A 27,277-nucleotide genomic window follows, 5' to 3' on the forward strand; every position below is an offset into this window, starting at 1 on the left:
TTTAACGAGCATATAGGCTTCAAATCCAGAAAGAAATCCATTGACTTTCTACATTTTCTTTTAATTCTTTTTAATTAAATAGTGCCAAAAGCCAAGTCTCAATTGTTCATTTTGCACGGGAAATAAGACTGCACAAGGATTGTGTTGATTGATCGGCAAATGCTAGAGTCTTGCTATTCCTTCCCCACCTCATGAATGAATTGAGCAGAGAAAAAATAGTTTTTAGAGGAAATAGAAAGGAAAAAAGCGATGAGAAAAAAAGGAAACACATTTCATTAAATAGGAAAGGAATAAATAACTTCTTAATTGCAAAACAAACAGACGAGAGAGAAAACTTTGAGAAATTTTCCCCTCTTAACGTGTAAATATTATTATTTTATGATTAATTTTTGGATCGTCTCTAATTTATATGAAGAAGAAGAAAAAAAGTGAAGCATATAATAATGAAAGGATAACGAAACAAAAATCAATAATATTCGTAGTGTATTATTTTATATAATTTTTTCTTGAATCGCACCGTAAAAATATTTATTTAGTGTTTATTTAAATCTATTTGATAAATATTTTCTTTCCATTTTTTTATAAGACAACATTGATGACTAAACACTGACAGGATATCGCAGAATGTTGTAATGATTTTCTGGACCAAGATATAATGAAATCCACTATAAGGAGTAGAAAGGATCAATAAATTGTGAGCTTAGCTGGACTAGTAGCCAAAATTCCTATTTAAACGAAGAAGAAGAAAGAAAAACAAAAAACAAGAGGGAAAATATGAAAAAAGACATTACTAACTTACATGATAGGGTAATATTAAAAGAAAGAGAGAGAAAAAAAATATTACACTTTTTTTTAAAAAAGAAAATAATTTATAGTGTGTAGAAATCGAGTATTTAATGGAGAGAAAACAGAACAATGAGAATTTGTAGAGTATGAATTAGAAACTGTTATGTTCGCGCACAACATAAAGGTATTTCCACTTTATACATAAAAAAAAGAAAAGAAAATGATGACCGAATAATAAGGAGAGAAAGAACACAAACATTTTTAAGCTACTTTATTATATTGTCGTCTAAGAAAGGAAAAAAAAACATTAGTGTAACATATTTATACAATTTCTGTATTTTTAAATAAAACTGGAAAAAAGTAATGCGAAAAATACTTTGGCGTCTCTTCTTTTCCACTCTAAATTGATGAAATCCGCCATTTTCAGCTCAATCTCCGCCCCTTTTCATACTCCTCCTGGCAAATTCTCACAAAATAGGTAAGAAAGCTCCTCTACACAGTATTAGCACCGCATTCGGGTTGTTGCTATTTGTCCTTTAAGAAGATTGTAATTATTGATCATAATATATTTAGCAAAAGATTCCGAGGAAGAAAGCTCAGTGTGTCCGTTTGAGTTCGAAACGGAGCTTCCATTCGCCGCGCGGAAGCTCGTGCTTCGCCGCCTGCAGAGAATGCCTGTAGAAGTGTGGCGTGGGGTAACACTGTTGTGTGTCAAATATAGAAAAAGAAAATGGCTCCCGTGCTTGTGTGCGAATAAAAACAATTATTAACGCGGTTCTTGTGATTTAACATAATAAATTGTGTGTTAAATGTGTAGCAAGTACCGTGGGTTAGCTGGTGATCAAGTGTTTTGAGTGATTTCAACCCAAATATGACCGCAAACATGTATCGGGTCGGAGGTGAGAGACACTGCTTTTCTTTTTTTGACAAATGGAGTTAATTTTGATGCCGTTACTGTTGGGCCCTAAAGCAGCGTGAAGAGAGGCCTCGAAAATGGCAAGGGGGCCAAGTGCGATGGCGACTGGTGTGACGTGGGGCGTTTGGGGTGAATGTGCCCGGGGTGAGCGGGGCTGACCGGGTGTGCTCCAGAGCCTCCGCCGCCGTCGCCGTGTGTTTTTTCCCGACCCACTCCATCGCGTCATCATTAGCCTCTTTCTCCACTCTTCATGCGTACTCCGTGAGAAGGCCGAAAATCACTCGGTATCTCCGCCACCTTTTGTCTTCCGCTCCTCGCATCGCGCGCGCCCCCGTGCGGCGGTCGCCGGGCCCCGCGTCCGGACGATACTGTGTGTCTCACCCCGCGCGCGATTGTGTCTACCTGTTCGCGCGCCCTCCAGGGGCGCACATTTTCCCATGCTCCCTCCCGAGGCCCACAAGCAGCACACAAAATGGATTTAATGGTTGAGCGATGGCTAGAAGCTTCCACGCATAGCCACTTTTGTTTCTCTTCTTCTCTTCGTCTCTTTTCGCATCGCCATCCGTCTCGGCGGGGCCAAAATACTCTCCACCGAAAAAGAGTCGCAACTTCAGCCGCAGATGCGATGTGAGGCTGATTGAGAAACTAAACTGCAGAGTTGTTGTTCGCACTAGCGAGAAATTTCCATAGACATAGAAGACAGAGAGAGAGAAATACACCGCGCGAATTGGGCAATTACACATCTTTTCTGCTGACCTCTCGCTCAAAGCATGACCTCTTTCCTCCCCACCTCACCGCGATCTCCTGGGAGGTGAAATGAGCATTGTCCTGCTCATCGGCGCTCCTTTTAGTCCACTCGATCGGACTCCCTTCAAATGCTTCCGTTGAGCGACAAGAGGAGAAGATTAGGTGGTCAGTTTGCAAGTGAAAGTGATTATATTTCAACATATCACTAGTTGCATAAGACAACACCTTATCTTACATTTTCCACAATGCATTTTCTTTCCTACACCGACGAGCGCTCGAGTGTGCGTGGCTGTGCCGTGGAAGAGTGTAATGTTACATTACTGTACACATAGTTGGGTGTAGGGTGACTACTTCGGGTCTCTGGCCACAAACACCGCGCGAGATCACGTTCGCCGAGCGCCAGCAACATCACAGCTGATTCTCATATTATTGATCTTAGCGCCGTTCTAGCATTTCATTAGGGACTTATTCCACATGATTGATGAGATGAAACTGCGTTGATTTGCTCACTTTGCCACATTTGCGTCAAGTGAGAAAGAAGAGATCCTTCCGCTGTAGATTGTGGACAGAAGTAGCAGGAGGAGGAAAAAGAAAAGGCAACAACACTGATCTGATAGTTAGAGCAGAAAAACTGAGCTCTTTTGCGCAAATTACAGGATAAATATTCAAAATAAAGATTAGTATAAAGATTTTCTATACAACCAATGCATAGAAAATATGATAGATGTTCACATGAATTGTTGTTGTCAGTGGAATAATGTTTGTATTGTTACATACACGATTCAGGAAGTTCTTCTCAAACTTCAGAGAATATCGATCATTCTAGTGACTCAGAAAGAAGGATATCAATTCAAAATTCGGATGAAAACAGTAAAAATCGAAAGGCTATGACTTAATTAGTAACGACAAGCACAAATTGGCGTACTAGCATGGACTTTAATACCTGGAAAGAGCATAAAAAGTTCCCTTATTTTCTCAGAAATTGACAGCTTTGATCTGCTGCGAAAGAACAATTTTTCACCCCAGGTTTTAGCTTAACTTTCATCCATGTCTCATCAATTTCATGTTTTCCTATTGAGTGATATAACTTGGGGATGTCCTTAATCAACCCCGTGGAAGGAGAGAATGCTTTGAGTTCAGTCTCAAACTAACTGTATTAGCACACATTATGGCAACAACATAATAAATATGTATTTCTTTACCCCTAATAGTATATATAAGAGTGTAATAAATATTCAATTAGGTAACCATATATATATAATGATTTGGAATAATGTGCAACTTACTTTCTTGCAGATTATGTCTATTTTGAGACATCGTCTTCAGCTCCGTATCAAATTCGTCGAATTGAGGAGCTAAATAAAACACCCTCCGGCAATGTTGAGGCGAAAGTAATGTGCTTCTATCGACGAAGAGACTTACCAACCCCATTAGTTCAACTTGCTGACAAACACCAGAGTGAGTCTTACCTATGACACGCCTTATATATTCCCCTGTTCAATTGATATGTGTACAGTTATTTTGGGTGAATAAGATACATGTATGCATTGTGACATGACATACAAATAAGGCAGATCATTATGCTATTTAGATACATGATGTTATCGAGTGGTAACATGAAACATAGATAGCATTTTTTCGTCAATGGGCGAATTCGTCTAATTTCCTCAGACTACTATTTTTGGCTATTCGTGAAGGAGAGAGAGAGAATTGTTGGGGATATTCATTGAAGGAAAGTGCATGTGAGATACATAAACTGATTGGGAGGGAGGAAGAGCTTTTTAATAGATAATATTGAGAATGGGTTGGAATTGAGGCACGGAAATCGATTTTGGTGCCTTTTTTGGATTGTACTTTTTGCCTCTCTTGTTTCATAGAATGCACGCTTCTGTGTTAGAACTGTGTGAATGATGTGTGTATGCTTGGGCTAGAGTGTTCGCTAGAATTTCGTGCGAAAATGCAAACTGAACTAGAAGGAGGAGAATTTCATCAAAATTTCATGTACATGGAGTCTCTTTTGTACATTATATTGCACCATCGAAATGTGAATTAAATAAAGAGAGAGAGAGAATCCGTCAGATCCATATGCATATTATGTACACAGTACAGCTTATGTATGTTGTTACATATATACTTGTGTATCGAAATAAGACTAAAATTTTATGTTTTTCCCTCTATTTGAGAAATTGTTTGAAAGCCTTTTGTCTGGTTAGTCTAATTGTAGTGATTGTGATATAATTCAGTGAGTGATTAGTTTGTTGCTTTGGTGTGTAGGCTTTTGCTCTCTCTCTCTCTCTCTCTCTCTCTCTGACTCTGTCAAGAGGTAGAAAGATTAGGAAAGTGAAGCATTAGAATATTAGTGTTATTAGATTGACTTCTTCTCTTTCTGATCACTTTCAATTCCGTGCTCAATGGGAGAAAAGAAGAGGGGAAAAACAGGCAAAGAAGCGTTTTTGTGTATGTAGTTTTTGGTTGAGAGGCGTTTAAAAGTACGGGCAACATTCAAAAAGAGAATGATATCGATTTGTTAAGATGGACCCCACCTCAACCCACCCTTCGAGCATGCCATCGTGCTTATGTATAGATAATATAGAGCTGTGAGATGTATGTATGTACAGAATGGTAATGTATAAACACAGCTCAGCCACCCTCAAAAAGAGAGTGGGAGAGAGAAAGCCACCCCAAAAGAGCGAAGCACCAGCCAGTCAACCCGGCCACCCTCATGTCCTCACACCGCGCCACACATTGGCATCACACTCCCCGCAATGCTATTCTGTATGGAGAGCGCCTCCTGTGTGCCACCCACTTTCGTTCCAACCCCATCCTCATCCTTATCTTGTGAGTGCCAGTATTTTATACAGGACTATAGCCGACTGTGTGTGCACGCTCTATATCTATCTGTGCGGCGGCTATGGCTAGATATTATTATGCGCTGCCGAGAGATGCGAGCGGGGAGTTGGGCGGCGGCGCTGTGTGGGTGGGCGGGTGAGATGGGGTGGTGTGCTTTGTATCGTGAGGTGTGGGTGTTTGTTTGTGTGAACATTCTGCGTCTGTGGGAGTGCGTCTGAGTGCAGATGTGTGAGTGAGTTCGATGCTACTCCACCCCAAAAATGGCCCACACCCCGCGCCATATTTGCCACCCACTCAAACTCTGCAGGATTCCTCCAACCGCTGCCACCCACAGCCATGTACTCAGGCTCATGCCTTTCTCCTGCCCACATGTGTGCGTATCAGAGACGTGTAGTCATTTTTTGGAATCTCTTTAGTTTTTATTCTTTCTCAAGTGTGGGTCGGTAGGTGGCCGTGGGGGGTGGAAAAGATGCCTCATATTGGTGTTGGTAAAATCACAAAAATATCTGTATTTGCAGCATAAGTTAGATTCGTGTTTTGACCAATGTTTTCCACCCTCTCTTGAAATTAATCCTGTGGACATTTGATCTTATCCGTTAAACTCTGTTCTATGATTATGTTGAAGCTGAGGTGTGGTCGAATGGTATGCTTCTCATGATGCTTCCCAAAATGGTGTACAAAATGTAGAGACATTGAATGTTGCTAAATCTCGAATGGACAAAGTAATTCGTAAAATCTCATTAAATGCAAGTGAAGAACATCTTGAATATTTGATGTACAAGTATGTAAAAGCATACGAAATATGCACACGACGATATGATGGTGTGTCTTTGGGCAGCGGCGAATGAAGGGAATAGAGAAAAAAAAAATAAAAGGGGTGGTTTGCCCTTGGAATTACATGAATTGACTATATAAACCACTTTGGAGATTCCCTTTCACATATAACAAATTTTCGCTTGCGTGCTATTTATGTATATATATGAGTGAAAAACATGGAATTTGTACATAAGCACACATGCAAGAGTGTGTTTGGAATATGTGTCGTATGAACCATGGATGTGACTATGAAATGAACTGTATACATTTCATTGCATTATGAATAAAGTCCTGTACATATTATGATTGAATCCTTATGCAAGGTGCATCACTATTGTGTCTCCCCATTGATAGAAGAGAGTATTGAATTGAGCTATGGAGAGCATTTGAGTCTCTTTGGCTAGTTTTGTTTGAGTTTTGCTGGAGTATTTTTGGTTGAAGAAGAAGAAATACTGCTGACTACAAAAAGTTAGGGAACTTTAGTATATAGTAAGACTATGCCAACAAGTTGTTGAGACAAGAAATAAGGTGGTCTCTGTATGATACAATGGATTTCAAATAGGTTAGAAAGATTCCTTTAACTACAATATATTCGTTTAATAGAGAATTATCAATGATTTTTCAACATTTACACTTTATTTTGGGAGGTTTATTGTTACAATTTTGTCCATAAAATACATGATTAAGTTATTGGAACATATTAATGAGATATATATATTAGATTACATTTAATATTGGCATTAGTAGAAATATAGTGGACAAACTTGACTACATTCAACTCATGTAAGCATATAATGTACTAACGTTTGAACATTCTGTCATTTGAAGAAGCAATTACGTAGAGTGCACTGATACTGTTGTGTGAGGCATTTCCTAGAATTACAGGGACTTCTGTATTTATGCGATCGTATTTATGTAATACAGTATATTTATGTAATCGAAGCACAGATAGGGAGAAATGCAACATTGGCTTTTGTGACGACATGAGTGTGTATTTTCAGAATCAAAAATTCTCCAAATTTTTCACTTTTGCTTATTTGTGAAAAACTGAATTCAAATAATTGGGCAACTTTTCGCGAGAGGGAATAATAAAAAAGATGGGAACTATATCAATCAGTCGCTGATGGATAGCGACACTCTTTCCCTTTTGCTCTCTTTTTTACTCTCATCTCAGTGAATGCCAGTGTCGCTGGTTTCCATGGGAACTGAAGGAGATAAAAGGAATTTTGTGTGTGCACTTTTGTTTGTGCCACACAATTTTCTATACCTGCAAAAGGGGTGGGGTGTGAGAGGGCTGTACGTGTGTACACTGTGCAGCGCCACAGTGAAATGATGATACGCGGGGTGGCTTTTTTGGGTGAAAGGAGGGTGTGTGTGTGTGGTGGAAAGAGTGCGGAAATGGTAAAATTTTCCTGTCTAGTTGGGAAATCTTGCCTGACAAACTGAGATGTGATATTAATTAATTTGCACAGAGTAGTTTTTTTGTGTGCATAAAACATGTTTGAATGATAAAATTTGTGGCATTTTCTCTATGTTCTTGTTCTTTTGATAATTTCAGTGGCTACTGCTGATGATTCGCCTGTGGCAATGAAGTTGAAAAAGATGTGGCTTAAGACACCAGTTGGTGAGGAGCAAGCAGCGCAAGCAGTCTTGGATCCTGCATTAGGTAATGTTGGTTTGTCCATCAAGCAAATTGAATTGGATTGAATGGAATGTCTCATGTTGTGTTGTGTGTGTGTCATTTTAGCTGCTCTGGAGGAGGACAGGAGCACAGGTGGAAATAGCCTAGGTGGTGAGAAAGGTGAAAATTTCACACAAAAGCAACGGCACCAAATGAAGCATCGAGAATTATTTTTATCGCGACAAGTTGAAACTCTTCCTGCCACACATATTAGAGGAAAATGTTCGGTTACACTCCTGAATGAGACCGAATCACTGCTAAGTTATCTAAACAAAGACGTGAGTTAAATGTGTAGTAAAGTCGAATTCCAAAGACATTTACTTGAAATGTGAATAAGGCGAGAAATTTTGTGCAATAACTCCTCTCTTCGTCCATTGTCTTTTGTGGGGAGAGAGAGAAACACAGAGAGAGAGAGAGATTGTTGTACAATTTTCTCCCCTGATGGAATGTGAATTAACACTGTGGATTTGCCTGGATTCTCCTTCTCTTAGGACACCTTCTTCTATTGTCTGGTATTCGATCCAACGCAGAAGACACTGCTGGCGGACAAGGGTGAGATACGCGTGGGTAGTCGATATCAAACGGAAGTGACGGCTTTGCTGAAGGAGGGTGAGCCCGACACGAGGATCCTTGAGGAGCTGGAGACTCTCACGTGGACGCCGAATCATGCGCTGACTGACAGGAAGATAGATCAATTCCTCGTCGTTTCCAGATCTGTTGGCACTTTTGCTCGTGCCCTTGATTGCAGCAGCTCCGTGAAGCAACCGTCCCTCCACATGTCAGCAGCGGCGGCTAGTCGTGATGTTACACTGGTGAGTGAGATAAATCTTGAGATGCATTTTCCTTCTTGATCCACAATTTAATGTGTTTCTTGCAGTTTCATGCCATGGACACACTGCACAAACACAATTACTCAATTGAATCGGCCATGTGTTCGCTGGTGCCGTCCAGTGGACCAGTGCTGTGTCGCGATGAGATGGAAGAGTGGAGTGCATCCGAAGCGAATTTATTTGAAGAGGCCCTGGACAAGTATGGGAAGGACTTCAATGATATTCGACAAGATTTTGTGAGTACCTATCGGAGTCATTTGTCAATAAGTTGGGTGGCTGGAGGGTTTCTAAGGATGGTGAGAGACTAACGTGCGTGCGTGTGTGTGTGTTTAATTTGTGCAATTGCAGCTGCCGTGGAAGACACTGAAGAACATTGTGGAGTATTACTACATGTGGAAGACGACAGATCGTTACGTGCAGCAGAAGCGTGTGAAGGCGGTGGAGGCTGAGTCGAAGCTGAAGCAAGTGTACATTCCCAACTACACAAAACCCAATCCAGCGGTGATTAATAATACGAAGGGTGTTCTGAACGGAAGCTCCAACGGAAGCAGTGGCAACGATGTACTAGCCTTGACCAGTGGTGCTACGAATAATGCCAGTATTGGAGGTGGCAAAGCGTGTGAGTCCTGCCAGTGCATATCATCGTCGCAATGGTTCTCATGGGGTCCGGCGCACCTGAATTGTCGCCTGTGCTTCAATTGCTGGACGTACTGGAAGAAATATGGCGGCCTTAAAGTTGCGTCTCGCATAGCTGATAGTGATATTGATGCGCTGAAGAAGCGCTCAAGTAATGATGTGGAAGATGAGAGGTTGAATGATTTGACCAACAGACCACCCCACCGGTGCTCCATTGTCAATTGTGGGAAGGAGTTCAAATTGAAAGCCCATCTTGCCAGACACTATGCCCAGGCGCATGGCATTGCCATACGCTCTGGCTCACCACGTCCCATCATGAAGACACGAACGGCGTTCTTCTTGTATACAACGGCCGCCACGCGCTTGTCGCGCAAGATATGCAGAAATCTCATACGACCACGAAGGGCGGCCAGGCAGCCGTCGTTTGCCATCAACTTCCAAGCAGTGAAGCAAGAATGTAATTGCAGAATGCTCTTTTATTTGACTCAGAATCTCTTCACTTATCATGTTGCTTTTCTCTTTGCAGTCTCATTGGCGATTGCCGGAAAGACGTTGCCGGAGATTAAGGCGATGCTGGTGTACAGGAAGAAGGATCGAGGAAGTGTGACACACATTGCAAATCGTCTGGGCAATCCGGGAACAACGGTGGGTGAGTGGTTGATCTTGACACCGAAGGAGAATATGCCAAAACCCGAAGTGGTGGCATTCCCGAAGCCACCGAAAGCGCCGGATGGTAGTTTGCTGTATGAGCGAATACCCAACAAACCTGAGGCTGAGAAGATACCATTGAACACAGCATCACCGTCACTCAAGAGACGTGCGTACGACGAAGTGAATGGAATTGATGGAAGTGAGTGTTTTGAATGTCAACTTAACAGCAAATATATTTTCACGTGATGGATTTTTGCAGCTCCTCCTGTGGTCGGACCCCCTGCCAAGAGGCCTAACAAGGATCCGGCACCATCCCATCGACCGACACAAGAGCAGTATGCCGCAATGATGGCAGCAGCGGCGGCTGCTGGTCAACCACTTCCTCGTCACCACGTAAGAAAGAGTCTCTTAATCTCTGTTAATTGCTCTATTTGATCGATGATTTGTTTTCCTTTGTTGCTGTTGCTGCAGTTGAATGGGAAGCCGAAGATTGCTCAAATGACGCGCACGGGTTCGGGACGAAAGCAGGTGATCAGTTGGATGGATGCGCCCGATGATGTGTACTTTCGCGCCACGGATGCGAGCAAGTGAGTGTCTATTATGAGTTTGTCGATCAGCGGATTTCGTGTGTGTACAATGATGATCACAATTTGTGTTTGACAACTATTGGTGGACTCCAGACGAGCGAGGCGAGGATTGACCCTGGCTGAGTTGAGGCGAGCCGCGAGGAAGCCATGGAGGAGTCTCCAGCTTAAGACAACGATCAATATGAATCCGACAATTCCACCAATTGCCACACCACAACCAGGCAGTGATCTTCAGGTTGTGATACTTGACTGACCAGAACCCCAGCCGCATCCGTACACGATGGAAGCTCTGCTCAATTAAAATGCGTAACACGGTAAGTTTGCGATGAGAGAGAGAGAGAGAAGAAGGTGAGAGAGAGGAGAGAGAGAAGGGGAATTACTACTAATTGCTAAGAGAACACTTAGATAAGTCATTCGTTTTATCACAATTTACAAATAATAAAAGAAAAAAACAAGAAATAAGCAGTTGAGATACTTTTGAGTGATTGAGAGATGGATGAACAACTCACTGGGCATTTAGGATGAATGTACATTCGTCTGCAGAGTGAGTTTATTGTACCCACAAATGTCAGTTTAAATAGAGAGAGAGAGAGAAATGTCACATAAAATGATAAATGATTGAGTTTTCTGAGCTCATACAAATCCTCTTGTACTGTTTTGAGAAAATATCTATAATTTTAATAATTTTAATTGAGGGAAAGCGAGAGACACTCAACGGTATGATAAAGAGTCATTGATTTTTTCTAACATTATGAATGTTGACTTAAACGAGAGAAGAAACTATATAGAAATATGATTGTGTTTTTTCAAGGCAGAAAAAGGAGAGAAAAAAGAAATATAAAGAGAAAAAGCAAGAAAAAATTAACCACCAAGAGGAACTTAAGTAAATATTAATGATAGTAAAAAGAAAACCAATTAATATTTCGATAGGGATAAATATTAAAAAGGAAGAAGATGAAGATAAAACTATATTAAATTTAATAATGAATGAATGGATGAGAAAGAGAAAGAATTCCTAATCTAAATAATAAAAAGAGAGAAAAAAATTGTACACTTACACGTAATAATTGATAACTGAACCAAACTATTGGGATAAAAATTTTACTACACTAAAAGAAGATGAAAAAAAATTATTAACAGGACTTTAAAAAAATGCAAATGAAGGTATAATTATATAAGGCAATTGAAATGAGAAAAAGAAAAATACATTATTAATGACATAATAATGTAATGTGAAAAAAGGAAAAAGAATCACATCAAGAGAAACACTTGAGATCACGCAGAATTATTACAGAATTGATTTTAAAAATAATACAACGCATAAGAAATGAGAGGAAATCCACTTTTAATTTTTTGGCAATTGAAATATTTGCATGTCTGTCTGCCAATGAGAGAAATACAATAATTTCTTCAATAATGTCACTGTCCATGCCACGAGGCAGAGTTGTATGACCCTTTTTTGCACTGATTGAAGACATTTAAGTGTTTAATTTGCGATATTAGGTCCTTTTTTAGTTTCCGTGCAAAGCAGTTGAATTGAATTATTTTACAAGCTTTTCTTTTACTTCATAACTAAAAGTGTTTATTTTTGAGGAAATTTAGAGAAAAATTCATGTGAAAAATGTCATTTTGATCAGTGCAATTGAGCTCAATTCACACACAAACACACAGGAAAGATAAAAATCACCAATACAGATGGTAATGGTAGAGAATAGGAGTAAATATAAAGAAATATTAGTGTTAGTGATGTGTAAAAAGAAGCGTAAGATTATTAAACTTGTTTTTTTTTTCTTTTTTACGTTAGATAAAAAGGAAAAATAATTGTATGAGAAGAATAAATCCTAAATATATATAAAATGCTAGGCGTAAATGCAAGTAAATAATATATTTAAAAAAAAATGTGGAAGAAAGGATGAAAATAAATTGAATTTCACTACATTCTTCTGTTATCATATAGCATATAAAGAATACGTATAGACTCTGCCTTTCTTTAAAAAAAATTATCCTTTTCAATGGATGAATCTTGGGAGATTAGAGAAAAGCGTCGTGGTTGAAAGGATTTTGCGGCAAAATTCAAAATTGTACCAAGAAAAAAAATGCGGGTGAGAAATAATGCATTAATTGCCAGATTTGCGCGCGCGTCGGAGTTTATTTACAAAAAGAAAAATACAAGATCTTTTCATTAGTATTTATTTGATACTATTTTTGTTGTTTATGTTTAACTTATTGCACTACTGATTAGTACGAATGGATAAGTTTTATGGTCCCATTTTTAAGGATGGAAATACACAACATTATATATTATTTTGTAGGATATTTTCTATTAATTAAACAGAAAAGGAAGGAAAATAGCTAAAAGATGGATTTCAAAATGGATTAAAGATGAGAAACTGTAATCACTGCTCAAGGAACTGATAAAAAATATTTATTCTTATAATATCTCGATTTAAAGGAAGAAAAAACAACAATGAGAGATTGAAAGGGAGTTTCTGAAAGTGAGATGTGAGTTATAATTTCTGTGCGCATCATGATTATTAAAATTTAATTATATTTATATATTTTGATGAGAAACTTTTAGTTGTATGGCGAGAGAAATTTGGTTAGGTGAATTATATTATTTTCATTTGTCATCAAAATGCACACGAAGAATCGGAAGGAAGGAAGTGTATAAAAGTGGAGGAATAGTATAATATTTTTATGATTACTTATGTAAGGCAATAACATTTTAAACTAAAGTGTAATCCAATGAAATTATAGAATTCAAGGGATAGAAATCGAAGCAGAAGAAGAAGAATTGGAAAGATTGATATCAAAATTATCTCAACACACATTTTAATTTCACTTTTCTTCTTCATCATTTACTTCTGTTTAGAGGGTGAAAGACAGCAACATTTGAGTGCACTGATAAAGAGAGAAAGAGATAAAAAGTTTCTTTTCAAAAATGAATAAAAAAGGATTTTCTGCTCTTGCAATTGCTGAAGATGTTTAAAATTGGTGTTGGCAAGAAGATTGCCAAGAAAAGTAATGGCAAGAAAGAGGAAAAAAACAGACTTCAAAGACAACCTTTTTGGCCGAGTAAATTTTGAGCAGCAGAAGTAATTGTTGAAATATGTAGATATACATTTAGTTTGCAGAAAATTGTACGGAAGATTAAGGGGAAATTTTGAAGAGGAAAACCTTTTCTTTCTTATTTTAGTTCAGTGAGCTCTTTGTAGAATAATTTTCGATTTTTTATGAATAAAATCCTAAAAAATAACATTTCTTTTACTACTTTTCCCTAATATTTCCACCGTCAGAAGAGTGACTTGATTTTGGTTCTCAAGGAAACTCTCTGAAAACTGCATAAGTTTGGTTTGTGTCTGGATTAGAAATATTTTTCGTTAGGAAATTTAGTCAAGACACGGCGAAATATGATTTTTTCTTGTATTTCATGCTTCAAGAGGTTCGTTTCCCGACTAATGCAATTTTTGCTCAAGCGAAACCTTCCAGAATTTTGATCTTGTCGAGATTCAGTGGCGACAAAACAACACAATCTCAAGAGGAGCACATCGCCAGTAAAACAGCTGTTGTGATTTTGTCCATTTAAAAAAGCTTCAAGTACAGGGGGAGAAGATTAACTCTAGAGGCGCACAGGCAAGGAGAGTTGCCCAGGGATGAGGAGGAGGATGTGAGAATCACTTGAACACGACTGTGTCCAGCATCGCGCCCAGACACTGGACAATGTTGTTCTGCATGAGCGTCTCCACTTTCTCCTCCAGATGCCGTTTGGGGTCCTGCTTGCCCACATTCTTGATCGCCAGCTGCTCGGGCGTCATCTTCTCCTCGTCCTCCAGAGCCTGCAAGCGAGCGCGAAAATAAAGGCATGAGAGAAATTGCGACAATTTCCGGGGATTTTCACTCACCTTGTTGTAGTTCTTGGCCAGCTCCAGCATCTCCGACACCGTGGTCTCGTTGATGGTGCAGTGCTCGTGGTAGTTGGCCAGCGTGAGGCCGTCCATCCAGGACTTCTTGTGCAGATTCAGCAGCATCTTCTGCTCCAGCTCGTTCTTGCGGTAGTTTATGCTGATGGAGTAGTAGTGGCGATTGAGACCGTGGATGAGCGCCTGCACGGAGGGCTTCTGCAGGTGGCCCAGATTGCTGGTGGTCTGGCGCGGCTCCTGGCCCAGCACCAGCATGTTGGGATTGATGAGCCGGAAGGCGTCGATCACCACTTTGCCCTTCACCGACTGAATGGGATCCACCACGACTGCCACGGCGCGCTCGCTCAGCGCCTCGAATGACTGCTGCGTGTTGATGTCCACGCCGGACAGCCAGCAGCCGAAGCCCGGGTGGGAGTGGTACCAGCCGACGACCATCTCCGGACGCCCGGTCTGCTTCAGCATGTCCAACATCTTGGCCTGGAAGACAGGGTCCACGGCCTCCACGGACACCCCAGTGCCCGTCTGCGGCATGGCGAACACGTCGATCACCTGGACGGTGTAATCATCCACGAACTCCCCTGCGACCGGAAGAGCACACAAAGCCTCCTTAGTTAGAACGGCGAAAGGGACAAAGGCGCCTTTCTTCACTCACCCAACATCAGGCCCATGACCTCCATCGGCACGCCCGCCCGGCCGTGCTTGAGCATCTTGAGGAGCGCCAGGGAGGAGATGTACACCTGCTCGGCCGTGTCCACCACGGGGGCGTCCGTTGGCGGAGCCGCCTGCGTCAGTCCCGGCATTGCGCCGCCCAAGCGAAGCAAGCGATCCATAGTCAGTCGTCCGGAGCAGTCTTCTGTAGCGCGCACTGAACTTCTGGGGGTGTTTTTCCTCGGAAAATCACAGAAAAGCGGATAAAGATGCAAGCTAAGACTTTCTTAACCTCAAAACACTGAGAGTTTGTCAAGTCATGTGTGGAACGTGGCAATTCCACATCAACCCGGCGGATGTTTCGCATGTGGAAAAGTGTTTTCGCGCGTACCACAAAAGATAGCGAAACAAACACTGAGAAATTCTTTTCTTCTTTTCTGTGTTTCAATCTTTTCCTTCAGTTCCTTCTGCGTAATTTATCTAGGTGTTTATAGTGTATATCCTGTGTATCAAATGTTTGTTGAGTTATTGTAGAATTTGTGCAAAATACATAATTTTTGTATTATTCTTCTGAATGTTCTTCAATGCTTATTTTGCAAATTACTCATGAGTCAATAAAGCCAATCTAGCCAATCATTCATATAGTGAAAGCCTCGCTGTGTCACCTCTTATTGCTCATATGAAATTTGCATATAGAAGCGCGATTATGCAAAGCAAATGTGTGAATTTTCAGGGTTGTTCATTTTCAGAGGAACAAATTTTTTAGAAACTCTAATTTGCTTAGAAATTTTGCAGAATATTTTAGCAAAACTTTTTGTTTCTGCATAAAGACGACGAAGAGATTAAAATAAAGATTTCCGTCCGCAGAATTGTGTTTGATTTTAACGGATTTGCTAGTGAGTATTGTAAGTGGTACGAATATTGAGTACTCAGTCGACCCGTTAGGATAACAATTACAGCGCCGTCATCCGGGTTGCAGAGCAGAAAGAATCCTTCTTGTGTGATTCGCTGTGTGTATTTTATCAAAATATCCTGCGTAAAAGCGATTTTATCAGTGACAAGCGCTTCTGATACGCACTGCCGGCGTGTCCTCAGTGTGCACGGGAAAGAGGTCAGCGATTGTGTCTTCTGTGTCACCCTACGTGGCCCCAAAGCACTGCACTCAGTTGAGAAATCCCCCGATAAATATTCAATTATGCCTCCAATTGCCATCCGCTTTAAAGTGTGATGCTTGTCGATAGGACGAGCAGTCGCCAGCGATCTGTGGTGTGATTTGTGCGTGTCTCCGCCGAGATTATCGGCAGTTTTCCCCTGTCCACTGACCTTAACCTCAATTTCCTTGTTTTGCAGATTCTCGAGGACAAACAAAATCGCGTGATATTTTCGGGAGTGCGCAATGACTGAGTCCGGGAGTTACATTGGTCAGCTGGCGGGTGCTGTGGGGGCCACGGAACCCGCCCTGAGACTGCTGCTGTCCAGTGTGTTTGGTAGGAAGAGAGCTAATCCCTGTCACGAGACTGTTATGTGATGCAATTGTGGCTATTTCAGGGTATCCGCTGTCACTGCTGTACAGGAAGTACATCTGGGACATGCCTGAGCTGCACCAGCATATCTTCATGATCACCTCCGGCATGGGCATCTGCTACTTTAACTACGGAGTGGACATCTATCACAGTATTCTCGCCGTCGTGGCCACTTTCATCCTGATCCGACTCCTGGGACCGACGAAGAACCTCCGGATGGCCTCATTCGCTTTCCACATGAGTCACTTACTCTTCGGCTACATCCTCACCGGCACGGACAACTATGACATCGTCTGGACGATGCCGCACTGCGTTTTAGTGCTGCGATTGATTGGACTGACCTTTGACATCTGTGACACGTTTGGAACTCATCAGAAGGGTGACGAGCCCAAGGAAATGGATGTGTATGGCATTCGGAAGATGCCGAACCTCCTGCAAATCGCCTCATATACGTACTTTCCGGGCAGCTTCCTCGTGGGGCCGCAATTTCCCTACCATCAATACGAGAGATTCCTGGCCAAGGAGTTCGACAAGTATCAGGGCTTTGTCGATGCTGGCTTCAAGAGGTTCCTCTTGGGTTTCTTCTACCTGGCTGTGTATCAAGTGGGCAACATCTTCGCCTCGGATTCTCACCTCTTGTCTGAGGAGTACGCTTCTTCGGGGTACTTCAAGAGGCTTATCCTGATGGGACTCTGGGGAAGATTGACGCTCTACAAGTACATGTCAGTGTGGCTCCTGTCTGAGGGTGTTTGTACGCGATTCGGGCTGACTTTCCGCAGTACCTCGAAGACGGAGCGTCCGGATGAGGAGGACTGGTCAGCTGGTGAGAATGTGAAGATCGGAATACTGGAGAGAGCCAGCAAGTTCACGCACTACATCGAAGCCTTCAATGTGGCGACAAATCGATGGGTGGCCAGACACATTTACAAGCGCCTGAAGTTCCTGGGCAGCAGGGAGATTTCTCAGGCGTCCACGCTTCTGTTTCTGGCTGTCTGGCATGGATTCCACAGTGGCTACTATGTCAGCTTCCTCATGGAGTTCATTGTGGTCTATATTGAGAGAGATGTGAGTTGAACGGAATCTAATGTGATATTTAGCGATGAACACGCCTTGTAATCAATGTCAATGAATTTTTCAGTTCGACACCATCGTTAAAGGCAACACGAAGCTAAGGCGACTGCTTGAGAATCCCACTTTGCAGCCCGTGTTCTACGTCCTGCTAAAGTTCTACGCCATCGTCGGCATGGGCTGGTGTCTCACGCCCTTCGCCTTTCTCAGCTTCTCCAGATATTGGGCCATTTTCCGCGCTGTGTACTTCTTCGGCTACGTTTACGCTCTGCTCTACATCCCCGTTCATTTCGTCCTGAAGGCGCTCTTCCCGCGCGAGAGGCGTGCCGCCGAGAAGAGTCAATAACCTAGGCGTGCAGATCCTCGTCCGAGCCATAATAGCACACAGTACTTATCGCAAGTATGAACAGGTAATCCGACAGTCATTGCAAGCAGTACAATTTGAATCCAGTAGTCTCTTCTCTAGCCATAGTCTCGCCTAAATGTACTCAAATAGGAGGACACAGAGTTAGAGGGTCGAAAAATGCACAGAGAATTTCTTCTCACTATTTATTTCACAAATAATCCTCTCTTCGTATGTTATTTATGAATAAAAGAGTAATTGGACGTGAAAAGTGCTGTGTTACTGAGAGATCGTTGGATTCTGAGGCGCCAAGGTTAATTTGCAGAGATATTCTAATAAATTGCCTTGTGGGAGAGGCGAAGAGAGATCATGAATTAAGTGGTGTGATTTTACGACGATTTGTGATGGCTCTTTGTGGTTTAGTTTAGAGTTAACAGTGGGACGAATTCGAGGGGTAAACAGCTTTTGCATTGTTGGCAAATTTTTCTAGAATTAATTCCTCTTCAATTTAAAACTCAATGAAATCATCAGTTTATCAGAATTTTCAATGCGAAGAAACACTTGTAGAATGATGAATAATGCCGATGGCATATATTTAATCATAGGCTTAGCTTCTTTTAATGACTTTCATGTTTTCTTACCACAAATTCTATATTTAAGAGAAAAACTGCGAAATAAACTCTGTTTGGTTGGAAAAATTTCGACAAAATGGAATTTTTCTGCAATTCTTTCTTTCAATACAGAATTATCAAATCATGTTTCTGGAATTATTCGGCGAAATTCCTTTAAATACTTGAACACTTATAATATTCGCTTTCTCATGCAGTTTTCGCAATATTCTCTTCATTCTCTATGATTCCATTATTCTCTACACATTATTCGGAATATTCGCTCGAGGTGCACGCGCGTCAATTCGCTGAGAGCCGAGCGTTGACCCCTCGGCTGAGACTACCTCAAAAGCGGCCGAATCCCTGCGCGCCTCACCGCGTGCGATGAATCAGCCGCCCTTACACGAGGCGTTCGGGGAATTGCGTCATTCACAGAGAGGGTAGCACAACGTGAGCCTCTCGTGTCGGCGAATGGCAATCCAGCTGCCGACGAGCCCCTTTTTCTCCCTCCGCATCGATCGGCGCGGCGCGTGTGACCTCACACGACGCCAGCTGAGAGTCCCTTTTGAGCGAGACCTTCTCTTCTGGGGGCAACTTTCCCACCCAAACTCGTGCTCCAATTTCGGGTCGTGGAGCGAGTTTCACCTCCACAGCAGCGCCAAAAGCTGCCCATCCCGTTTGGCCGGCAGGCGAGACAGTGGGCGACACACGAGACTCTCGAACGTGTGCAGATTAACACGGCACTTTGGATAATCGATGCTGATTTTTATGGTAATTGAATGTGAGTCAGAGAGAGTGTGGCAACTTATCTGCGAGGTTTTCTCTGATGCAAGACCTTCCTCTCAGGGATGATGCAACCCTCTGACGTCATGCGCCCCAACCGCTCAGCCCTTGGTCACCGCAGGCATGCGTTGTGTGTGTGTGCGCGCCGATTTCGAAGGGTTGGTTTTTCGAGCAGAATCATGCCATTTAGTCCGCGAGGCAGTGGAACGTCCATGGCGCGAGTGTCTCTCGGAGATTCGTGGCAAAAATAATCTTTGGAGGCTCGTCTCTGGCAAGGAGGGCAGACGATGGGGCGAAGCGCCAGAGAATTTGTGTGTAGGATTAAAAATCGATCGGCGCGCCGCTTTACACCATTCACACTGTCTGCCTTCCATGCGATTCTACACTATCTCGCTCTTTCGGGCTTGGAGAGTTCATGTGCCTGGCATTTGGTCGCATATCATCAGTTCTTGCTTGGCTCTCCTCCGTGAAGCTCACGCACAGCCAGTCAGAGTCTCTGGGCTAATCCTCAGGCTTGGTAATCTTGTATTTCATCCTCAGTTGAGAGAGAGACAGAGTGAGTGAAGTCCTCGCTTGTGCGGTGTTTTCTTTGTGTTTACAGCCAGAGACTTTTCGAGAATTTGAGGTAAGACACATTTGTGTGACTTTGCATAAGAAAGCGCGTGGAAAGCGTAGAAATTTACAACGTTTTGAAGAAGCTCCGAAAACATGGGTGATTTATTATCAGTGATTGTGGAATATTTTCTTTCTGATAAAACATGAGGAGTCACTTTTAGTGATAAAAATCACTGACGAAGACCCGATATAGAAGCACCTCCAATTAGCCACTTAGTGAGTTGCAAGTCCAAAAAATTCACTCACACAAATCATGTCAAGGATTCCAATATTGTACGATTTTCTCTCTGAACAAAAAGCCGCACAGTGCACAATTTTCCCACCTTTTTTCCCAATACATTTTCCAGCTAATTGAAGAGATTGGAAGACAAATTGAGGAGAATCACGTGAAGAACTGGGAGAAAATTTGACTTTGAGATGGGCGCTTGAAGAGCATAAAAAGCGCGTGCCTGTTTAAAAATAAATATTCCCAATGGTTTCTTTTATCGGGGAAATGAGACACACACAGAGCCACATGGCTCCGGATGGCATATCGACAGTTTGACGAGGAAGTTGGAAGAGATCGCGAGCGCCCAAGGAAAACTACTACTCAAAAAACTGTCCAAATGCAAGAGAAAAGGGCAGAAAAAAACCTTATCACTGCCTTCGAGCGCGTGTGACGTTCGTGTCTTTTGTCGTCTGGAGTTCTCTCCCTCGTCATTAAAATATATACTTTCAACGTGAGCGATTGACCTCTGGTGAAGGTTGAGCGCGGTTTCGGTGTGGGATAAAAAGCCAATCCCTCGATGGAAAAGCAGGAAATGCTACAAGAAGTGTTTCTGTGATAATCTGAAAAACAGACAGACGAATAAATTATATGACTGGAATTGTCTGTTTTTGCACTCTTCCGTTATACAAAAGCGAATGTATATGACTGAATATTGAATTCCGATTTGATATTCGACACATCCATTGAAAAAGTCGAACGATTTTGGCTCTAGAATGGCAAATAATAAGAAAAATTTACGCTAATCGTGGTTATCCTGATTCTGAATTCATTACAAACTTCTTTAAAAAATATTTTTAAGTTCAAATATATGTTTTGAAACGCTACATTTTGATCCTGAATATTTCATTTGCTCTTTTGAACACTCGAGTTTTCATTGCGTAATGATTAACGCTATCTCATGTTTGTTTTAATCACCAAAATCATATTCTCGGTAACTCTTTCGATACGAGCACTTGAACGATCGATAAGTGCATTTTGTGATATCAGTCCATAAACATCAGTTGAGAACTCTCAATAAATTTTCACTTTAATTTAGTTCATTTTAAAGAAATTTTAATTCAGCTATCTTCTATTCTGATTATCTTTAGCGTCTGAAACGAAACGTAGTTTAATGTTTCTTTAACTACTCGCAACAAGAATTTGCAGGATTATCTGAAATCGTGGCAATTTGTTTAATTTAGCATTATCACTTTGCTCTTTACAGCTGTTTGTAAAAAAAGGTTGCTTGAGTTCATAAATTAGTAATTGTCGAGAACATGAAATTTTCCATTGATCCTCTTTCACACTCCATCTGTTTGTCTTTAATTTTAGCGACACTTTTTGCCTGGTCTTTTTCTGTCTCGCGCTTCACTTTCGCGAGTGTTTGAAATTCACTCATTAGTCCTTCGCATTTATGCAGATTCAATGTGCATCTACTTAATCGGACTTTACCTCCTTGAGGCAGGTCACAAGAATTGTGAAGAAAAGGGTGGTAAAACACACCCTATTTCGCGGATTTTGGAGGCTTGTTTGTGGCTGGATTTCGTAGAGCGCGAATCTTGTCGCCTCGTCGTTGACCCACAAAAGAGTAAACAGTAAATTCAAAGTGCGTGTTTTGAGTTTTGAATATAATTAAAATAAACACAGCGAAGCGCCGCACGACAAATCATCCCAAAACTGTCGGCGGAAATCGCAATTAAATCAACATACACAACAATTGAAACTTTAGACTTCTTTCTCCTCGAGCCATGATTCACTCTCTGACTATCAAAAAGCATTTCTTTCAGCACATTTGCATGATTGTGTGGTGCCGGAGAGACAAAGGCTCTCAAGCATCTTAGTTGCATGTTGACGAATATCGCGCAAAATGCGTGCAGAATGCAAATTTCCCGCGAATTAATTACAAATGCCAATAAGATGACCTGCGACCCCGCAATGTGATTAGTGATTCTCTGAAAAGCTGCCTCGACGCCATCCAATTTAATTATATCGAGGAAATAGACGAAAAAAATTCCCCGCGGGGAAAGAGATAAAATAATTTCAGCGCAAATCATTGCTTTTATGCTTGTGAATTTATCGCGAAATTATCAAATGAATAAGTACAAAAATAGCGTCAATTCTTTTCGGGTGATCATTTGGAGTCACATGGTTGGGATTCAATTGAGGATGCCGCGCTCTCGGGAGGGTGAAAGAGTGACCAAAAACACAATTGAATGCCGCGGATTAATTCGGGCCAAAGACATGACGTTCGGTGGGTGTGTTGCTCTATTTTTAACAGGAGATCTCGGCCAAAGAACAAGACGATGTGAGGCGAGGTGAGAAGCCTGGGCAGAATGATCGAGTGTCTGAGAATGATTGTGCGATCGCTTGTGGAACAGACACTTACTATCGCGAACAGAGCGCGAGCAATCAAAAGGTATTTCTCACATCATCATAATTGTTTCTGCCAAAACATCCTCAAGTCATCTTACGTCTTTCGGCTAATTTTATAAGCATTAATCCGTCATTCAGACTCCGTCTATTTTGTATCGTGAAAATGCATCAGTTCCCTTCGGAAAATCAGTGTGAAAACTACAATTTGCTGCGATCGCGAGTGCTCAAGTGGAGAAAAAAAGAAAATGTCTTCGTCAAAGGCTTTGACCAAAGCTATGGTTCACTTTTGGCAGGTTGTAAATTTCGCGCTTTCAACGCATTCCGGGGAATTAAAAGGAGTGTTGTGGGTTTAATAAACCAATTAATTTCCCTTTTGCAGAATATGAGCCAAAAGGAGGACGACCCGAACAGTGCCAATCCGATGCTTTATGACCCCATCCAAGATGGCGTTGGATCAACACGCAAACTTATGCAATTTATTGCGGCCACAATAGGTAATTTATGAATTAAATCAACAGATTAATTTATTCCACTTTTTATCCACTCGCCATGGCGAAAAAAAGGCACGTCAATATTATAAATTTTCCTCAAAAGGTGAACAAGTTTTGATAAATAAAAATTTCCACTGAATACAGTTATGAAAAAAGAGAGAAAACATTAAAATAATAGTCTTCGCGCAGGAATGCTACAGAAATTCTAATCGACTACAGATAGTGTCGTTTGCATAAAAATCAGTGATTACATAAATTCTCTCGCGCAAGATCAATATTGAGCGAGGTGGCGACACGATGAGTGCCTTTGGAGGCTTGTCACTAGTTCAAGTTCAAGACATTCCTTCCTCAATTGGCAGCGCAGTGCAATTTTTCGCGCGTCTTCTGCAGCGCAATTGACAAAAAACGTCTTTCCCATTTGTCTTTTCAGTGGCTTTGGGCGCCGTGAGTGCTGGAACCGTCTTGGCGTGGACTTCTCCTGTCGTGAACCAGCTAAAGTCCAATGAATCACTCGCAATGACATCCGAACAAGGTAAGAATTAAACTTCTTTCACGCATTTCCCCTCAGATCAGAGCTAATAAGGGAAACTACGTAGATGAAGAAAATATCAAAAATTTCTTTCAACGCCAATACTTTTCATCTTAAAGGCATGTTGTCTCAAGATACTGAACTAAGCTTACTTGGAATATTTTTTTAAAGAATGCAATCATATTTATTATGATTTTATCACTAAATCTACAGCAATTCTCGGAGAATTTATAAACATCTCAAATGCAATTAATCAAATTTGAAAGATCTCTGCCACTTGATTACTAAACAAACTCACTACAAATTAATTATCTTTAATCTATGCACTCATCAACTCCACCCTGTGACGCTCTGAATGCAAGGTGAATATGATGTGCCCTCAAAACTAATGGTATTGGGAGTGGTTTGTTGATACACTGAAGACAGAGCAGCATAATTATTTATGGCAATTTACGTGGGCCGCAGAAGAAATGCAGCGAATTGCACTTCCCATCCCTTAATGGTCATCCCAAGCCACTCGATGGTTATGAAATTGTTTACTTGTGGCTTCTATTTGCGTTTGCTGCGACACTCAAGCCCATTTGCGTATTGCAGAAACAGAGAGAGAGAGAGAGCAATTTACGTGGTTTGAAATTAATCCATCAGCCTGAGTTTCCACTCCAATTCGCCATGAGTGACGCTAATTTAAAAGCTCTGTCGTGTGAGAGTTTTGCTGTGAGTGATGCTGTAGATTCGGGGAAACTTATCAAAACGCTAGTAAATCAGTCAAGGGGTTGATAAGATTAGGAAAAGTTTCAGAGTCAGAGTTCAAGTGGATGTAATCTCGAGGGCAGTTGTAAGTTTGTCACAGTAGAAAAATATTATTTTAAACTATATGTACGTCAAAATAATCACTCGTGGCGGATTGATAATGAGGAACTAATTAATGTGTGTATATTTTTGTGATCAAAATGAATCAAATATCGCGCAATCTTTTATCGACGATGATCTTCAACTTGTTCCCATTCTTCTCACTCTCTCTCACACTCTCTGGGTCAATAACAAGCCGATAAGGTGTGTGCTTCTCATACACTTATTGCGTGCTTATTGAGCTGGCAAAGGGTCTCATGTCACGAGATTCTTACTCACATCAAAACACTCAATGGGAAACTTGACGAGACTCCCCATACTTTGTTTGATAGTGGAGCTTTGCTCAAATATTTGCTCTCTATTGCAGAATCATGGGTGGGTTCGCTTCTGGCCATTGGGGCGTTCTTCGGCGCCATTCCAGCTGGCATTCTGGCTGACATGATCGGCAGGAAGTACATCAACATGGCTCTGGGGGTGCCCTTCCTCCTCAGCTGGGGCCTCATCATTTCCGCCACGAATGTGGGAATGCTCTACGCAGGCCGCATTTTCGCCGGTAAGCATCTACTTACCATTATGGCCCCCATAAAGCTGTCTTATCTCACCCGGTGGCTCTTAATTGACTGCGATGTCATTCCAGGAATTGCTACTGGAGCGGTTTGCGTGGTGGCGCCGATGTTTATCTCAGAGATTGGAGAGGCATCGATTAGAGGTGCTCTGGGATCCTTCTTCCAGCTCTTCCTCACCATGGGCATCCTTCTGGTGTACGCCGTGGGCTCCTTCGTGGACTGGAGAACACTGAGCGGTGTTTGTGCCATTCCTCCAGCCCTCCTGATTGTTGGGATGTTCTTCCTGCCCGAGAGTCCTGTTCATCTCGTGAAGAAAGAGAAGAGAAACGATGCAGTGAAGGCGCTGAAGTGGCTCTGGGGAAAGGAGTGCAACTCTAGAGCTGCGATTCAGGTCATCCAGAATGATGTGGACTCGGCAGCGGGCAAAGCTTCGATCAGGGACTTGTGGACAATCCCAGCAAATAGGGCTGGTCTCATCATTTGCCTCTGTCTGATGCTGTTCCAGCAAATCTCCGGCATCAACGCTGTGATCTTCTACACTGAGCCGATCTTCCAAAAGGCTGGCACATCATTCGACGCTTCGGTCTGTACGATCATTGTGGGAGTGGTGCAGGTCTTCATGACATTCGGATCCACGCTGTTGATCGACAAGGCTGGAAGGAGGATTCTCCTTATGCAGAGCAGTATCGTGATGGGCGCTTGCTTGACCATGCTTGGCATATACTTCCATCTCATGGATGCAAAACATGATGTCTCATCTATTGGATGGCTGCCTCTGATTTCCCTCGTTCTCTTCATCGTCAGCTTCTCCCTTGGGTAAGTTAGAGTTACACCGAAGCTCCGCCTACTCTCATGCCCCGCCCTTAAAAACCATAAATACTGATCTTTTGCCTTCTCAGCTTCGGCCCCATTCCTTGGATGATGATGGGCGAGCTCTTTGGTCCCGACGTAAAGGGCATGGCCTCCTCAATTGCCGTCATGCTGAACTGGACTCTAGTGTTCATTGTGACCAAATGCTTCGGCATGATGCTCGAGAACTTCGGCAGCGACATCACCTTCTGGATCTTCGCCGTCTGCATGGCCATTGCCACAGTCTTCGTGGCACTGAAGGTGCCTGAAACCAAGGGCAAGAGCGGCGCTGAGATCCAGATGATCTTGGCGGGAAAGCAGAACTAACCACAACTATAGCCTTAAGTAATATCTGTTAGCAATACTTCATGTTAATGCCTGACTATCATTTTGTTGCTCTGTCCCTGAGAAAGTGCATTTATTGTGAACAAGTTTAGAGTTCCATCGTCGATTTGAAATGATTGTAAGATTAGGTATTAAGCAGCTCTCTGATTTTTCATTTTACAAGCCATACAAAGACGAATTTAGTGGTTCAAGTTTTATCGGAAAGGTGCTAAAGTGAGATGGTGAAGAAGGACAATAAGAAGAAGATATTGATGGGCATAATTGTGTAAAAATTAACTGAAAAGAAAAAAAAAACATATCGCGATCAGGTCTTCCGAAACAAAAAGCCCAGAAGAAGTGTCTGTTCTGTTTTATGTTCAATTTTAATCTGGTTTTTCAGCTGTAGAAGAAATTATTCTAAAAAAAACAACACACATATATAGAAATCCATGAAAGAGTCACAGACTGCATTTTGAGATGGTGAAGATGTATTTTTAAGATGAAAGTTGAGTGAGACAAAGTCGGATGGAAGAGATTTCCAAATGTTCGTAGAGGAAATTTATTAATTTCACAAAAACCATTATCTTATCTCTTGTAGTTTTAGCTAAATGTCTTAGAAAAAAGAAGCAAAAATATCACTCTTTTGACAGAAGTTTTATTCTATAATATATATCATTTTTCATAATTCGCGAAAAGAAGAATGTTATCTGTAATTTAGATTTTTCTGCTGAGAAAATCATGATTGTTCATTTTCTGTACAAAGTGTTATACGATTAGTCATTTAAAGAATGTGTAGCAGTAAAGAATAAAAATATATTATACTTCTTTAGTGATAAATATTGGCTTTTTATTAATCATTTGTGTGATTTTTGTAGTGCAAGTGATTTCTTGTTGACTCTGGCGCGCCACTGGAATGACGAAGATTGTTGCATATCGACAACACTTGGCGTCTATCAGGAATTGAGGTGCAGTTCTCTGGAGTGGTTAATGCCGCCAAAGGTAATTAATTCCTCCTGAGTGGCTATCAGAAGCCCTCTGATA

The 27,277-nt window shown here is 41.6% G+C and overlaps 4 protein-coding genes across 6 annotated transcripts; 3 read left to right on the forward strand and 1 right to left on the reverse strand.

Moving 5' to 3' along the window:
* The first annotated feature begins 1,458 nt into the window (after nt 1-1,458).
* On the forward strand, nt 1,459-12,839 carry LOC132257120 (metastasis-associated protein MTA3). The gene is made up of 11 exons (XM_059753891.1): nt 1,459-1,685; nt 3,746-3,907; nt 7,674-7,781; nt 7,863-8,074; nt 8,288-8,608; nt 8,674-8,862; nt 8,975-9,719; nt 9,789-10,112; nt 10,173-10,306; nt 10,385-10,500; nt 10,594-12,839. Exons 1-11 carry the CDS (start codon nt 1,658-1,660, stop codon nt 10,751-10,753), a joined length of 2,499 nt encoding a protein of 832 aa, XP_059609874.1. The 5' UTR covers nt 1,459-1,657; the 3' UTR covers nt 10,754-12,839.
* A 1,229-nt stretch (nt 12,840-14,068) lies between these two features.
* On the reverse strand, nt 14,069-15,414 carry LOC132257183 (26S proteasome non-ATPase regulatory subunit 14). Its single transcript, XM_059753976.1, has 3 exons — nt 15,073-15,414; nt 14,403-14,998; nt 14,069-14,336 (listed from the first exon to the last, which is right to left on the reverse strand). Exons 1-3 carry the CDS (start codon nt 15,248-15,250, stop codon nt 14,175-14,177), a joined length of 936 nt encoding a protein of 311 aa, XP_059609959.1. The 5' UTR covers nt 15,251-15,414; the 3' UTR covers nt 14,069-14,174.
* Nucleotides 15,415-16,037: 623 nt separating this feature from the next.
* Nucleotides 16,038-18,630, forward strand: LOC132257182 (lysophospholipid acyltransferase 5). Of its 2 annotated transcripts, none has more exons than XM_059753974.1 (4): nt 16,038-16,343; nt 16,419-16,555; nt 16,617-17,656; nt 17,730-18,630. In XM_059753974.1, exons 2-4 carry the CDS (start codon nt 16,465-16,467, stop codon nt 18,003-18,005), a joined length of 1,407 nt encoding a protein of 468 aa, XP_059609957.1. In that variant the 5' UTR covers nt 16,038-16,343; nt 16,419-16,464; the 3' UTR covers nt 18,006-18,630. The 2 variants fall into 2 exon arrangements, with proteins under 2 accessions (XP_059609957.1, XP_059609958.1); XM_059753975.1 differs by having other exon boundaries at nt 16,038-16,179.
* A 1,181-nt stretch (nt 18,631-19,811) lies between these two features.
* On the forward strand, nt 19,812-27,073 carry LOC132257297 (facilitated trehalose transporter Tret1). Of its 2 annotated transcripts, none has more exons than XM_059754152.1 (6): nt 19,812-20,018; nt 23,008-23,122; nt 23,550-23,651; nt 24,865-25,050; nt 25,135-25,879; nt 25,963-27,073. In XM_059754152.1, the coding sequence occupies exons 2-6, from the start codon at nt 23,011-23,013 to the stop codon at nt 26,237-26,239; spliced, it is 1,422 nt and encodes a 473-aa protein (XP_059610135.1). In that variant the 5' UTR covers nt 19,812-20,018; nt 23,008-23,010; the 3' UTR covers nt 26,240-27,073. The 2 variants fall into 2 exon arrangements, with proteins under 2 accessions (XP_059610135.1, XP_059610134.1); XM_059754151.1 differs by lacking the exon at nt 19,812-20,018 and adding an exon at nt 22,721-22,921.
* Nucleotides 27,074-27,277: the final 204 nt, after the last annotated feature.

Source organism: Phlebotomus argentipes, unplaced genomic scaffold, assembly GCF_947086385.1.
Source record: "Phlebotomus argentipes unplaced genomic scaffold, Phlebotomus argentipes genome assembly contig_42, whole genome shotgun sequence".
Taxonomy (NCBI): domain Eukaryota; kingdom Metazoa; phylum Arthropoda; class Insecta; order Diptera; family Psychodidae; genus Phlebotomus; species Phlebotomus argentipes.